The 15,771-nt window shown below is 37.5% G+C and overlaps 1 protein-coding gene across 4 annotated transcripts in view; it reads right to left on the bottom strand.

Moving 5' to 3' along the window:
- Positions 1-694: 694 nt before the first annotated feature.
- fer (fer (fps/fes related) tyrosine kinase) overlaps positions 695-15,771 on the bottom strand; it is a 44,855-nt gene continuing 29,778 nt past the window's right edge. For all 4 annotated transcript variants that reach the window (XM_084413762.1, XM_084413760.1, XM_084413763.1 and 1 more), the window contains 6 exons: positions 15,298-15,413; positions 15,063-15,157; positions 14,796-14,919; positions 8,245-8,399; positions 7,974-8,096; positions 695-4,399 (listed from right to left, as the gene is read on the bottom strand). In XM_084413762.1, coding sequence (XP_084269888.1) covers positions 4,263-4,399; positions 7,974-8,096; positions 8,245-8,399; positions 14,796-14,919; positions 15,063-15,157; positions 15,298-15,413 — 750 coding nt within the window. In that variant the 3' untranslated portion in view covers positions 695-4,262. The remainder of the gene's footprint in view (positions 4,400-7,973; positions 8,097-8,244; positions 8,400-14,795; positions 14,920-15,062; positions 15,158-15,297; positions 15,414-15,771) is intronic.

Raw genomic sequence — 15,771 nt, 5'->3', positions numbered from 1 at the left:
CACACCATAACTACTGTCATTTGAAAGAGATGGAAACCCGTGACGTTATGCTGCGTTTTTATGGTAACACTATAAATGCCGAAATGAATCTGCAGCAGTCAGGTGGTACAGGTCAACGCTCTTTAAGTTGTTTATGTTCATTATTATTGTAATGTTATGTGCTTTGAGCCATGAGGTAGTTTAACGCCGTCTCTCGTGATTCTTTTGTTTGCTCTCTGCTAAACATGTTCATGTGTTTTGAAGGAGGCGTGGTTTTGGAGACTCTCTGAAGGGAGGGTGGGACCTTATGCTTTCAAAGCTAGCTCGCTATTGCTAGCCTCTCTGAAAATTGCCTACCCTGCCTTTAACCGAAGTAGATCAGGTAGTCCGAGCTGGTGTTATTGAGTGGAGGCGGGGATTACATTTCATATTCATGAGTCTGGATTTTACAAGAAAAAAAGTTGAAATATGTCATTTTGATTTATCAAAGATGAGTTCAAGGGATAAAATTGACTGCAGGGGGAAGGCAAGTTGTTTGACCATTCTATTGTATTTCAGTTATTGTCTTTGTTTCAGATTTTTATAGTGTTAATTATTAGTTAAGTTAAACACTTCCTTTTAAGCATTGTATCCTTTTCATTAAACGTCCCTGTGCACACATTAATAATCAATCATTGTTATAACACACTTTTAATAATTCATTTCAAGCAGCAAGTTCAAAGACTCAAAACAAAACTTTATTGCAAGTGTACAATATAAACAATGAGGAGACATCGTTACAGTTGAATGTCCATCAGAGAAGGTGTTCTGAGCAAACAGAGACAGATGAAAGAAAACTACACGGGAAAAAAAGCATTTTAAATGTCAACCATTTATCTTGTCATATTTCCTCTTTCAGCGGGTAGGGGTGAAAATCACTATAAGCATTAGTTTGAAAATCAAACGTCCAGTGTTGCTTTTCTACTTTTGTTCAAGGATCAATTCAAGACAGTTTGGAGTTGATCATTACCTGAAACAACAATTTGCTGTTTTATATTATAGGGGATCGTTTTAAAGCATAAAAAGGCCAAAAGTGCAATCAATATATAACATGTTCCATCACAGAATAAATAGTTCAGCACAGAGCAGATGATGCCAATCTGACTGACAACAGAAACTTTTGCTTTAAGTACTTTAAAAAAAAAAAAAGAATATCGCTGACAAGCCATTTTTTCTGATGGAAGTTTACATGATCACTATGTGCAAGTCAGACACGGGAAAGAGGAATCATCTAATGTCTCTGAATAACACAAATTTCAATATAATGTGAGAGACAATACTGGCGTTTGCTTTAATACGCTGACATAATTCTAGTGAATGGTACAAAATAGCAAAAGATTAAAATGCTAGAATAATATTACAGTATTTCAAATAAATAAAAAGAATTAAAAAAAACACACTATAGGGATAATTGCTTTGACGTAAAAAAAAAAAAAAGACAAGAAAAAATCAAGAGCTCACTCACCAGTAGTTTAATTGATGTAAGCTCAGCTTCACACACCAAAAAAAATAAATTCTAATTGATCTGAACCCACTGGTAAATCATGCAAGGATATGAATCCAAAACTGTGTTATACAGTAGATTTATGGTTAAATTGTCACCGGTTCTGCATGATTGGCACATGCATTTTATTCCACTTTAAAACAACAACTTGAAGAGGGAAACAAAAGAAACAGTCGATGCTATGGGACCCTCTTTACATATTCCAAATGTGCAAATATTAGAGCAGTATTGATTCTGAATCTTCATCGCTACTATTACAGCTGAACGTTGAGGCATATTCCTGACAGACATCCACATTCTAATAAACATCAGTTTTGCAGTAAAAAAAAAAAAAAAAACACCTACAAAATTACATTACTGAATCTACAAAAAAGTATTTACAAAATACAAAAGGAATGATTTGATAAGAGTAAACCTTGAATAAACCACTATTCCATTTTTGTGGAAATGGAAACACAAATTTATGTGACTCGGGAACAAGAAGTTGCTGGTAAGACGCACTGAATCGGTCCGCGCAGATGCTCGCTTGTGTGCATTGGCAGACAAAAAAACAAAAAAAACTGGGAAAGTCTTAATACAAAACACACCATTGTCTAACCAAACCTGTAATACTTGTGGAGGTAAATGCATATCTGTTAGAACTCAAGGGATGTTTGCATGAGGAAACCTGATCGTAAAATAGCACAGAACAAGAACATCACAATCCAAGACAATGGCATAGATACAAATAAACATGCTTGTGACTGGCTTTGGTTGCTGGTTACCCACCAAAAAAAAAAAACCACTGTTCCATGAACAGAGATCCCAACAGGACAAACCACAGTCGGATTTGGACAGGGCTTTTGGTGACTTCTAATGTGCCACATGGCAACACTGTAAATGTTAAAGGGATAGTTCACTGAACAATTTAAATTGTCATCTACTAACTTCCATGTGTCTAAAACCATATCATATTTTTGTTCCAAGAATGTCCAAGGCAAGCTGCTTTTTTCCCATACAGTGAAAGTGAATGGGAAGCACCATAAAAGTATCTGAAAAATGGTCTATTTGACTTGTTCCCTATATTCTGTGTGGCAGAACAGACTAAAGATGCAAGATGTTATTTGCTAAAAAAACACACAAAAAAACATCTTCCCTCTGCTGTGGCGCTCAAATGTGATTGGTGCTTCCACACATTTAGACTTGTTGTATCATAATCGCTCTTGTAACGTGACAATGAATAGCATTTTGGCAACACTTAAATCAAAGTGCTGTCGCGCACCTTTAAATGCCGTATTTGAATATGCACAAACCGTGAATAAGATTTGAGAGCTACAATGGAGTGAGCTTTTTTGGTCAATAGCAATTTACAAATTCAGAAGACTTAGATTCTACCACAAAAGTTATATAGACCGCTTTTATGGTGCTTTTTGAAGCTTGACAGCCTCTGGCCACCATTTGCTTTCACTATCTGGAAAAGAGCAGCGTGAACATTGTATTAAATTTCTCCTTTTGTATTCTACGGAAGAAACGAAAATCATACAGGTTTGGAATGACATGAGGGTGAGTAAATGATGACAATTTAAATGTTGTTTCGCAGAATTACCCCTATAAACATCAAATGGCATGAACCACGAAGAGGTGACTGGTTGAAGTATTTGGAAGAATTCTGAAGGCTTGTAAACTGTAGATTGGCACTGTGCCCATGTCATTTAACAGCTCTCAAGCAGCCTAGCACGTTAAGGCCACCTGATTGTAGTATGACGTTTTTGTGACGTTATGTGATCATAAATTGCACTTAGGTAAAGATATGCATTTGGTCTCGCTGCTTGATGAGTTCTGAAACGTTGGAATGTAACTCAATGAAAGTCTTAAGGATGTGACACGTTATTTTGTGTGACTGACGAACATCTGTATGTATTTTTTTTTTTTTTTGTCCAAAAAGGTCCTATTGCTCTAGGAATATAAAAAAGACATTAAAATGGCTTGACTATAAAACTGTCCAAACCATCAAACAGGTTTAGGACTTTAAAAAACAAAAAGTGATATTGTGTTATCGGGTGGACAAACAGTCCTTTATCACACATTCGTCTCCATATTTTAAAGGGATAGCTCCCCAAATATGAAAAATCTGTCATCATTTGCTCACCCTCATGTCGTTCCAAACCTGTATGACTTTATTTCCTCTTTGGAACGTGAAAGAAGATATTTTGACAAATGTTTTACCTGTTTTGTACATATAATGAAAGTGAATGGGGTCCAAAACAACAATGGACCGCACCAACCTTCACTGTTTGGACACAAAAACACTCAAAATATCTTCTTTTGCGTTCCACAGAAAAAAGAAAGACATAAGGGTAAGAAAATGATAACAAAATGTTCATTTTCGGGTGAACCACCCCCCCTTTTTCACTGGTGCGTACACAGGAATACTCAATGGCATACTGAACACACCTCATATATCTTACGTTCTGTCTGTCGTAGCTTAACTGTTGCTCAGTTACAAAAACCAAAACAAAAAAACAGGACAATCTGCATAATTTTGACATCAGAGCAAAGCTGAGACCTCTCTCCATGCTAATGGCTCAAAACAGCTGGTGCATAGGCAGTTCACACAGTGATTATGTGACGGAGTACTCTTTAGTACAATAATAGCATGTCATTTGGTGGGCGAAACATTTGTTGTGTTTCTCTCTGCAGATTAGGGATCACCTGGATGTGAAGTATGAGTTTGGCCTTCCAGCCATTTCCTCATTAAAGGCTATTTTTTCTTGACCGCGGCCAGTTCTTTCTGAATGTCAGCGAATTTGGGGCGATTCTCAGGTTTGTACTCCCAACATCGCTGCATGATCCTGTACACCTCATCTGGACACTTCTGCGGGCAGGACATCCTGTAACCTACATTATACACAAACAAACTTTCTGTGTCAGTGCTGATTATAAATCAATAATTGATAGTGGATATGAAAGATTATTAAAAGGCAGTTACACTTTATTTTAAGGTGTTACAGCGTAATTATACATTTAAGTACTGAGTAATAATAATACAATAATAACTGCATGTACTTACTATAGGGTTTGGTTTAGGGTTAGTTGCATGTAATTATGCATAATTTTTAGTTATTAGTACAGTTGAATCAACATGTTACATTATGTAACAAGGACACTGAAAATAAAGTGTTACCTAAAAGGCTAACAGTGATTTTGTTACAGGTTTTGTTCAGAACATAATACAAGCGTACTGTACTACATACTTTATAGTGTATACTGCAGTGCCTACACAGTGTATGAAATAACATTATGCAACATATAACAATACACATTTCAAACTGTCCAGCTATTTCAGAAACATTTTTATATAATTTAAGTTTTAACAATTATTAGTTAAAATATAATTTAATTAAAGGTGAAGTACGTAAAAAAAAAAAGGTTAAAATACATTCTCTTGAAGGGGCTATGTGTAGTTTTTCTACTAAAATTAATCCTTTTTTTATTGCCTGTGTGTGAAGGGGTTGTAATTTCACATTAAAATGATCCACTTTGCGGGTTTTGCTCTGAAAGCAAGTATTCCTATTTCTATGTGAAGGCTCCGGGTCGGATTTACCGCGAAATCCAGTGACGTGACTGAGACCTCTCGCCTCGTCTACTGACTTTGCACTCAACAGCGACGACACTGCAACTTATGACATGGAGTCTGCTAACACTAAGAAACGACCTGCTCCCAGCACAACACAGACTCCAACACAAACTCCACATAATGATAAAAAACAAAAAAAAAGTTTTATCTGCTGAAGGCCAAACGAAAATCGGATCAACTTCGGACGAAAACACGGATCAACATCGGCAGGGCTTTTGAATCATGGAGAAACCTCCGCTTTGTTTTGTACCTGAGTTTCCAGCATGTTGTGTGATGCCAGAGCCCGTCTACGGAGAGCCTGCCCACTCCCTATTAAGTCCTATTGTACTGAATTTTGGTTGTAGTTCCACCAGAGCTCCACTGGGGGCGATCGCCATGAGTGCAAAATGATTGGGAGTCTATGGGGCTAGACGGCTAAATGTGTCTCTTTCACCCGATTGCCGTTGAGAAATCTCAGATTTGAGTGTAGGTTTTGCAAGTTCAACATGGGTTATAGGTCGAAAGTTGAATGAACGAGTACTTATGTCTTTTCGATTTCTTACAGGTTGAGTTGTTGTTGCCCATAACATTCTGCTAATGATCGCTGATTGGTCAGTGAAGGACTGATTACGACCAGAGATACCGCTTGATGGCATCGTGGCATCCGAAGCGGGACCAGAAACAAACAAAACAAAAACTCTTCTAGCACGTGTATTTACCTGTGTCAGCTGTGTTGTCGATGCCTCGAGTGAAAACAAAGTGCAGAGCGCGAAAGCACCAAAGCTAAATATAGATAAAGCAGTATCTCTGGTCGTACGATGTGTATGACGTCATTGACACTTTAAAAAAATGTTTTAAGCAAATAAGTGACTCTAAAAAATCTAACACCCAGCAATGTGTAATTTCTTTGCATCTCCTTTCGAATACAACATTCAAATTACTAGACAAAAAATGATATCCTGAGAGAAGTGGATTTTGGTTGGTATAGCGCCATAGACCTCCATTCATTCTGCACTCGTCCTGTGAGCGCCCTCATATGGAATCAGAGTGGAACTGCAACCAGTTCAGAAGCCGGAAGTGTACTGAGAGTGAAACTTCTCGCCTTATTAGACATTCTCTAGTGATGCTTTCTCCGGTGTGTTGCGTCTCAGTCTGGCCGGTACCCAGAGTGCTCGCTCATGAGTTCGCGCATGCGCACGAGCACTCGCTTGTAAACTTATTGGTTGCAATCTGAAACATCCGCTAGAGGCCGCTGAAAACTACATATAGTCCCTTTAACCCAGTTTATTGTTCATTGACTACTATTAGAATGCCATTCATGGGTTCATCTTCCACAAACATGTAAACACTGCGCCTCCATCAGAACATTGAGGGCGCTCCAATCAGATCCAGCTCAACCTATAGAGTGCAACAGTCGGGTTCCAGAAGTCAGCGTTATTTCAGCTTATTTTTTTAAATAATTGTTTAACAACAGAATTCCTGGTTAAAAACTACATTACCCATGATGCTGTACAGAAAATGACACTTGTCATGGCTTGTTCATGGTTTATAACTCTTTAGAAAACATGTTAGCAATGTGCTAATTGATGCCAGAAACATGCTAGCAACATGTTAAAAAAAATGTTAGCAATGTGCTAAATCATGATAGCAACATAAAACATGTTAGCAAAGTGTTATATCATGTTAGAATCATGTTAGCAACGTTAAATCATGCTAGCAACATACACGCTAGCAAATATGTTAAATCATGCTACAGACATCCTAAAACATGTTAGCATTGTGACTGTATTGCCTTCAAAACCTTTAAGCTTTAAAACTACTTCAAAATTCAAGCTTTTAAAAATTTTCAAACTTTCTGGTCAGGCTTTCTCAAAATAAAGTATGTTGTGACAAAATGAATGAAAAAAAAAAAAAAAAACACTTCCGCTGTAGTGAAGTGCTGAGTGATGGGGTCCCAGCTTAGGACCCCAGGAGTATGCCTGATCTAAAGCTGTTCTCGTGATTTTTAATGTAATCAAACCCCTTAATTCATGTAATCATCTTTTATTTTTATCCTGATTATTTAGTTAGTTAAAGTGAAAGAAATTGCATTTTTAGGTATGTTTTGCGACATTGTTAATTGTTATTAAGCAACAAGGCATCGTCGTAATTAATTCTTAAACAGAATTATGCTTGTATCATATTTGTTATGATCATGATTGGAGAACGAAATTGCATATGTTCTGCTTGTGAACTTGTGATTTAAATCTCAATCTGGATTAAATCATCCAGATGCTGTGAAAATGGCCTTTTCGAAAATCGTAGATGGTGACCGTTATCTCTAATCATTTCGGATAGCTGTATGCTAAGCTACTATGTAAGCGAACTAAAAAAAACACTAAGAACGAGAAATGTTTAATTTCACAATCACATTGTTTATATACCGGTATATCAAACATAAGTTAAAAGACATTATTGGTCGTTATAACGTAGTTCGACGTATATAATAAAGTGATTTTGTCTGATTTGTAACCAGGCATTAAAGCGACTACCCATAAAACGTGCTTTGAACCAATCAGATTGCTTGAGTCCTTACTGTTTCCGGGTCCAAGCCTCGATTTGTTTGAAATGAGAATACTTTTACCTGTTGAGACATGCCTTCACAAACCCCTCAAGAGCTGTGGTTGTGATGTTTGATTTGGGGGAGGCGCAAGGTTGTTTGAAAATATGATTTATTTTTCTAATTCCATTAGTGTCGCAGAAACTACATACTTCACCTTTAATCAAATATGAAAGAAAAATGTACTATTTTAATAAATGTAAAAACATTTAAAATAAATGAAAATGTAAAAAATAAATATGGAATCCATTTAGTACCTTTTTCAACCTGTTCTCGAGCCTGCTGGTTGGTCATGCCCGGGTAAGGACACACTCCTAGGCTAAACGTTTCCCACAGGAGGATCCCATAACTCCACACATCACTCTCTGAGCTGTATCTCCCTGTGATTTAAACAACATGTCAAACATCAATCTGGATCCATACAAATTCATAGCAACCAATTCACTCTTATTATGTTTGTAAAGAGAATCATTTTAGAGGCAGAATTAGCTTTAACCAACGGCAGCACAGACACCATGGGTGCTCTACCATAGTTCAGTGCTTCCGGTGCAGTCCACTTGATCGGGATCTGTTTCAGTCCTGATGAGGAGTAGATGCCATCGTCCTCCTGTCGGGACATCCCAAAATCGCTGATCTTCAGCACATTGTTCTCTCCCACAAGGCAGTTGCGAGCAGCCAGGTCTCTGCAAGATTTAGAGAAACTGTAATATCACATAATGAATTGCATGCAATGCATGCACTGTCAGCTCACAATCATGACCCTGATTGGCCAATTCACATCTGCCAACAAAATAATCTACGGGAAAATTGGTCTCAACTGGTTTCAAATTCAAGTCAACTTCTGCCAAAAAAAAAACCCAGTTGTCGGGGACTGGAGTAAACAGTCTAGACAATTATACTGTGATTGCAGTTATGAACACCACCAGTCTAGAAAAAGTGCCCAATGAGACCGTCCGCGGCCAAGTCAGGATCATTAGCCTTCTGCTGTCAAGACAGCTGGTGAGAATATCCACAGATTCTCATCTGTTTCACAAAACCTCAGTAACAAAGTGACTTTGTTTGACTGCAGAACATGCAGCACTGTATGTGATATTGATTTCCACATCGCTCTTTCTAAAAACTTCAAAACCTTGAAAATGATTGCAGAATTTAAAGTTTGAGGGACAGACATGGATACAGTACTACAATACTACAAACAAGACGAGGGACAACCGATTTTATACTTGCACTCTTAATGTAATAAAAAAAAACATTGAGGGAAACATGTTTTTAACTACATTCTTGCTCTATTTTACTTAAATGCTTTAATAAGCCACTGTTGCCAAGTACATTCGTGTGTAGTCAAAATGATAAGTAATAAAAAAAAGTCAAATAAACTAAATAAAAATAATAATAAAAAATGATTTATGTAAAAAAAGAAAAGAAAAGTACATTAATATACATAATACATATATAAACATTTATATTGGCCCGGTATCACAGACAGGGCTTAGATTAAGCCAGGATTAGGCCTTAGTTCAATTAGGACATTTAAGTAGATTTGTATAAACGTGCAGCTTGAGACAAAACAATGGCACTGACTTATTTTAAGATATTCCAGCGCAAGTTGCTTTCAGTTAAAACAGCTCAAAGATGCATTTTAGTCTGGGACTAGCTTAAGCCTTGTCTGTTAAACCGGGGGATTAAGTATCATCAAAAGGCCTAACATATCTATAGCTACACTACCATTTAAACATTTGGGGTCAGTAAGATTTAGTTTTTTAAGAAATACATTTTTTTTTTTTTTTTTACAAGAATGCATTAAATTGATCAAAGACTGCATGGTCTGTCTGAATACTCAATTCTGATTGGCGGGAAGGTGTGCATTAAAACCGTTTAATGCACAGGTAGTTTCAGTCAGTTTAATCACAATTTATATTAGTGCGCTGTTTTCATTTAAGCGCTCGCACACACACACAGAGATCGGAGATTGCGCTGCGCACATTGAAACATTCAGAAGCACAGAAACTCATCAGTGCTGCTAAAAATAGCTTCGCTACAGAATCGCTACATAATAATTTGCTGTTTTTAAAGCTTTTGAAACTCGCAGCTTCACTGTTAGGAGAGAAACAGGTAATTCACACATGAATCTTTCTTTTTTTCGCTCTGTCTCTTTCTCTCGCTCTAATTAATTCAAATAAATGTAATCTTACGTACTACTTTATCTCTGTGTCTGATTCAAAGCGGGCAGAATGCTAGATCTAAGGAGCCATAACTGACGAAAATAACCGGTCAAATATTGCGCTGCAAACATGCTGTCAAATGACCATGGTTATAAGTGGCATAATCCATGGCTAGCTGTGCATTAATCTATTTGAATTTGGGTGGTTCTTTGCCTCTGCGTCGTGCATTAAAATAATTTAACTCACAGCTAGTCATCCCTTGCTTATTTTACAAAGTTTTCTATTTCTATTACTTTCTATTCTTCATAGAATCCTGAAAATATTTATCATGGTTTCCACAAAAATATTAAGCAGCACAACCGTTTTCAACCGTGATCATGTTTCTTGAGCAGCTAACCAGCATATTAGAAGGATTTCTGAAGGATCATGTGACACTGAAGACTGGAGTAATGATGCTGAAAATTCAGCTTTGACATAACAGGAATAAATTATATTTGAAAATATATTAAAATAGAAAACAGTAATAATATTATTTCACAATATTTCTATTTTTACAGTATTTTTTATCAAATAAATGCAGCCTTGCTGAGCATAAGAGACCTCTTTCAAACACATAAAAAAATATTACAGACCCCAAACTTTTGATCGATAGTGTACATCACCTACAAATACAGATACGCGTTATAATAAAAATAATAACTGTTTGACTGCTGCTTGAAACTAAATTTAGCAAGCTAACATCATTTTAGGACATAATGAGAGACTTTTTAGGGTATATTTACACGACAAGGATGCACTAAAAACGGAAAAGCTTTTACTTTACTTTTTTCGCATACAGACAACAACATTGTCAAAAGCGTTCCCAGTTAGTTAGAAAGAAAGAAAGACTAACTAACAAAAAAAGACTAACAAAAACAACTAAAAACACTGTATTATGCTGTGTTACGCCAACTACCAGGGCCAGTAGTTGGCGATGTCACTTTGTAAAGAAACACTATACGTTTTTGTAGTTTACACGGAGGTGATTTCCATAAACTTGCACTTTGAAACCATTTTCAGGCCCTAATATACCACTATCTACACGAACAGCCATAATAACGCATTAAACGCATTGTGTTTTTAGATGAAAACGGTGTTGAGTAAACAGCCTCTTAAAGTCACTCTCCAGTCCAGACATTAAATAACTGCTATTGAGTGTTGGGTATGGCACTGATTGAACATTGGCTGAGTAGACCAAAAAAATAAGTGATGAGTTTTCATATCACAACATTCAAAATCTTAAAGGAATAGGCCCTTTTTTTTTTTTTTTTTTTGTCTACAAAAGCCGATCATTAGTTTTGTAACCTCTCTCATACAAGGAAGATGATTCTATCTATTCTCTTCATCCCCAACCAGTGATTTAAGATTCCAGTCCACAGCCACATCTGTGCCTCTCGCTGGCATTTATGCTGAGCAGACATCCTCAGCTACAGAACCATATTAGGTTGTCACATCCCAAAAATTGCCTTGCTGACATGAGATGGAGAAAGACAGTGGGGGGTAGCGGAAGAGAGAGGGCTGATCTGACAGAAAGGTGCTCAAACCACCGTCGCCCCTAACATGATCATGTCTGATAGTAAATGGATTTTAGCAGGGTGCTGATAGAGCGCCCAGAGCTCATTTCTGAGCGACATGTATTCAGCCGGCTGGCTTCAGCCTCAAACAGCACAATGCACCAAAGCCCATTTCACAGTTTAAAAATCACCACCAGAAAGAAGCAAGACGAATTGGACAGGAAGGTGCCGCTAGGTCCTGATGTTTTAATGGGTGGCTGAGTTGTTCAGATAAAGAAAAAGTAAGGCACTCTTGGGTTACTGCTAGTTGGATGGTTTAAGAAGATATTACTAAATATAAATCATTAAATACCAAACTCACATTAGCTGACATATATTTAGATATTTATAGCCTTCATGGAATGATGTTAATAAAACACAGTGAGCTGCTTTGCTGCTGGCATTCTAGGTAGTTTCTTTCTAAAGTTGCGTTCACACTGCTAGCAACACGCAGCTACAACGTGACATGATCCCATTCGTTTCAATGGAGAGCTGGCGATTTCCGGAGTCACGAGCGACAGTGACCATTGGTGACAGGATGTAAGCGTGTCCTAGCCTGGTCCTACCAGACTCTCGTACATTTCATTTGTACAGAGAGTCTGGCCACTCTCCATTGACAAGCGTTAACATCCTTGAAGGCGGGTACTCTGTTGAAGTTTAAAACTATTGGATCAGCCCAGAGCCACTCTGGATCTGCCATAACATATCGCTAACGTTTGGTTGTGACGTAACCCTACAACTCAAACTAGCGCAACACCTCAACGTCATCGTTCTCAGCCACTCCCTCTGTTCGCTGATTGGACTGGTAACATTTTGGCTGGAGAAAACCCACGAATATACCGCAAACCCAGAAGGTACTTAAGGAAAAAGTATGTAGGAGGGCGGAGCCAGGCTAGGTGTGTCCAGCGACGCAACAAAGTTAAGATATGTTTAACTTTATGCAAATGAATAGCGACTTTTGGGAGCAACAACCAATAGGAGTGAAGTCAGTGGAGCGCACGTGATCCGTCACTACATCCTCTAGTGGAGAGTGTCGCGGCAAGATGGAGTGATTATTTTCCTATAATTTGTGATATGTCTCCGTGTACATACGGGGGTACTCCCTGTGCTGAACCTGAATGGTTTCATGAACCCAGATTGACCGGTGCTTGCGCTTTCGCTGCAGATAAATAGCCGCGATAGCAAAGAGCACTCGCTGTTTCTCGTATATTCTTTAAAAATAAGCATTTTATGCACTGATTCCATTTATATTTAGTCTTTTCCCATACAAAATTTGTTTTTGTCGGCAAGAAAACTGATTTGGTGTCTACAACATGGAATAACATCCGTGAACATGGCTGCCAACTCATTAATGCTTGTTATTTAACCACTGTAACACCATAAAATATTACTGAAGTCGGAACCACCGCTGCTCTTCGTTTGGAAAACTGTGCTAAGGCGAGTCTGAGTGCAAAGTGAAGGGGAGGGAGAGGCAAAATCCATAGCTGGAGACTTTTGCCTCAGTTGGTAAAAATATTAACCGATCACCATTGAGTATTTCACTAGGTCATATCAACCAATCACGAAAGAGATCAAATTATGTAATATCAGTTTGAACTGCTACCACTGATAATGTACCAACTACCTTTATTATGGAGAGTAGATATATTGAATATTTGATCACCAACAAGTTTAGCAAGGTTACCATTCAAACATCAGCTACAAATTAAAAATGAAGGAAGACCCCATGCCTAAGTTGGATACAGGCTAAAGCAGGGCTTCCCTATTCTAGTCCTCGCGCCACCCCGCTCTGCACAGCTTGTATGTCCCTCTTATCTAATCATCAGCTTGTTAGAAGAGAGCTCCATGAACTCGGGTGTGTACCGATTGACAGGGTCCCTATGAAGTGTTCACTGCTCCCTACTCCCTGAGCATGGTATGTTGGAAGTTCACGTAATTTAACAAAGTGTGTTTATTCGCAACACCCTGCAATTTCAAACTCAGACAAAACTCAAGTTGCTCATAGTAGAGGAGTTTTGATGCAATAATATAGCTACTTCTGTACATAAATATGATATAAATTACCGGTACCATACTTTCATTTAATATACATGTGTATAATATATCCATATGAATATTAATTAATTATAAATGTCACTTAATCTAATCTGTCCAATTCAAAAGCCCTAAACTGAATGATAAATGTAGAGTATGTTGCGATGATGAATATGAAAATAAACATAATTTGGTAATATGTATTTTTATCTTATTTAACCTGTAATCATGATAGTTGACTTGTAACTGTTGCGTTTAACACACTACACACCCGCGAACAGATGCATACAAACACACCTGGCTTTGGATTGGAATCTGTCTTTAAGATGATTGTAAGTCCACTTCTTAGTGCACGTACGGTCGAATGGAACCCATCCCTCAACTGAGCGTGTCAGATTAGAGAGACATTAAAAATGTATAGAGCGGGGAGGCGCGAGGACTAGAAATGGAAACCCCTGGGCTAAAGCAATCAGCTTCACTAAATGGTCGAATGTGCTCGTTTAACACAGATATTATCTCTTTATTGAGACTTTTGCTTCAAGTGATAGGCTAAGTGAGTGAAATCATATTTATATTTTATTGCTGTATATAAGTGTCATTTTCTTTTAATTGTCTCACTAAAAGTGACCAAAAAAGCCATTTTAAAGCGGTTAACCAAAAAATAATAATTCTTGGTAGGGGATCCCCAGTCAATAATGAGTTCATATAATAAAGTTGTCTTAATGACTAGTAGTAAAAGTAGTCATTCAGAACATAGAGAGCGTACCCAAAATGTAGAACGGCAAAGAGGTTCCGACAAAATACATAGATACAACAATAGATGTTTTTCTCAAAAAAAATAAAAAATTAAATAAAGCCTAAATCTGAAGATCAGGAAGAAGGATATGACAACAAAGAGGTGAGCAACAGGGAGGAAGATGAGGATAGAAAGCTGAAGGAGACAAGTAGTGTATATAATGAATTGCATTTGTGCACAATTCATAACACCCAACTCCAAGATTCCCAACTCCACCCAACTCACTAATTTTCAAACCCTGGTTACAGCCATGTTGTGCGTCCTCTATTTTAAAACCCACCAGACGCCACTGCTGCTAATACCTCTAGATACATAAAAAGTAAAACATCCAGATACGGTAATGAGAAACAGGAGCAATTGTTCATGAAAAATGCTCAAAAATTGTCCTAAATATCGTCTATAATATTGTTTACGTTCTTTTAATTTTAACCGGACAAGTTTTTGTTAGGATAAGGTGTATCATTATTAAATCTGAAGCTTTTCAGTTTTTCTTACCTGTGTATGCAGTTCTTTAGCTCCAGGTACGCCATTCCTCCAGCAGCGTCTAAAGCAAACTTTACCAGTTGCTTTGTCTTAAGGTCCTCCTTTTTCTTTCTTAAGAATGATAAAAAGTCCCCACCTATTGAAAAATGGCAAAGTAAATGAGCTACAGATGTGCAATAAATTAAAAGAGACACCAACATCCCAAACAAGTATTCGACAACTTTTAACGAGAATGGGTTTCAGTGGCTAATGGCTGAGACGAAGATCCAGTTTACTGACCTGTTACAAGTTCCATTACTATGTAAATGGGCTGCCGTTGGGTACAGACGCCTATTAACTTCACAATGTTCGGGTGATCATACTGCTTCAGGATCCTAGAGGTGGAGAAAGCATAAATGAATATGGACCACATTATTTCATCACTCAGTATTATTTTTTGGAGAATGTGAACGAAGTGAAGTTTGAAGAATGAGGAAGTATGACGTAAAGCATACAGCGGTGAATGTGTCTTCACCTGGCTTCTGAGAGGAACTTTATCTTGAGGTCTTGTGGTAGATCTTCCTTACAAGTTTTCACGGCCACTGGGGTTTTATCTCGCAGCGTTCCTTTAAAAACCTCACCAAAATTTCCCTAAAAACAACATTCGTCCAAAAGCACTTAGCATCTTATTTCATATAAAATAAAATAAAAATACCAAAAAGAACAATTCTAGTTTTTCTAGACATGCACCGTAACACGACGGGTAACTTTAGACGGCTAATTATCCAACACACTACTTGGTCGACTAGTTTTGTGTTTGTTTTCCTGTCATTTTTTTAACAGACCTGTCAACCTAATTAATTGTGAAAATATGTCATTTTGCACTAGGTCCTACCCTAAAGATCCTGGCTTCATAAAAGGGTTAGTTCACCAAAAAATGAAAATGCTGTCATCAATTACTCACCCTCACGTTGTTTAAAACTCGTAAGACTTTCGTTAATCTTTGGAA

This window comes from Rutilus rutilus (genome assembly GCF_951802725.1).
Source record: "Rutilus rutilus genome assembly, chromosome: 7".
In the NCBI taxonomy this organism is placed as follows: domain Eukaryota; kingdom Metazoa; phylum Chordata; class Actinopteri; order Cypriniformes; family Leuciscidae; genus Rutilus; species Rutilus rutilus.
The sequence above is the reverse complement of the archived record's forward strand: the minus strand, read 5'-3'. Positions and strand labels throughout refer to the sequence as shown.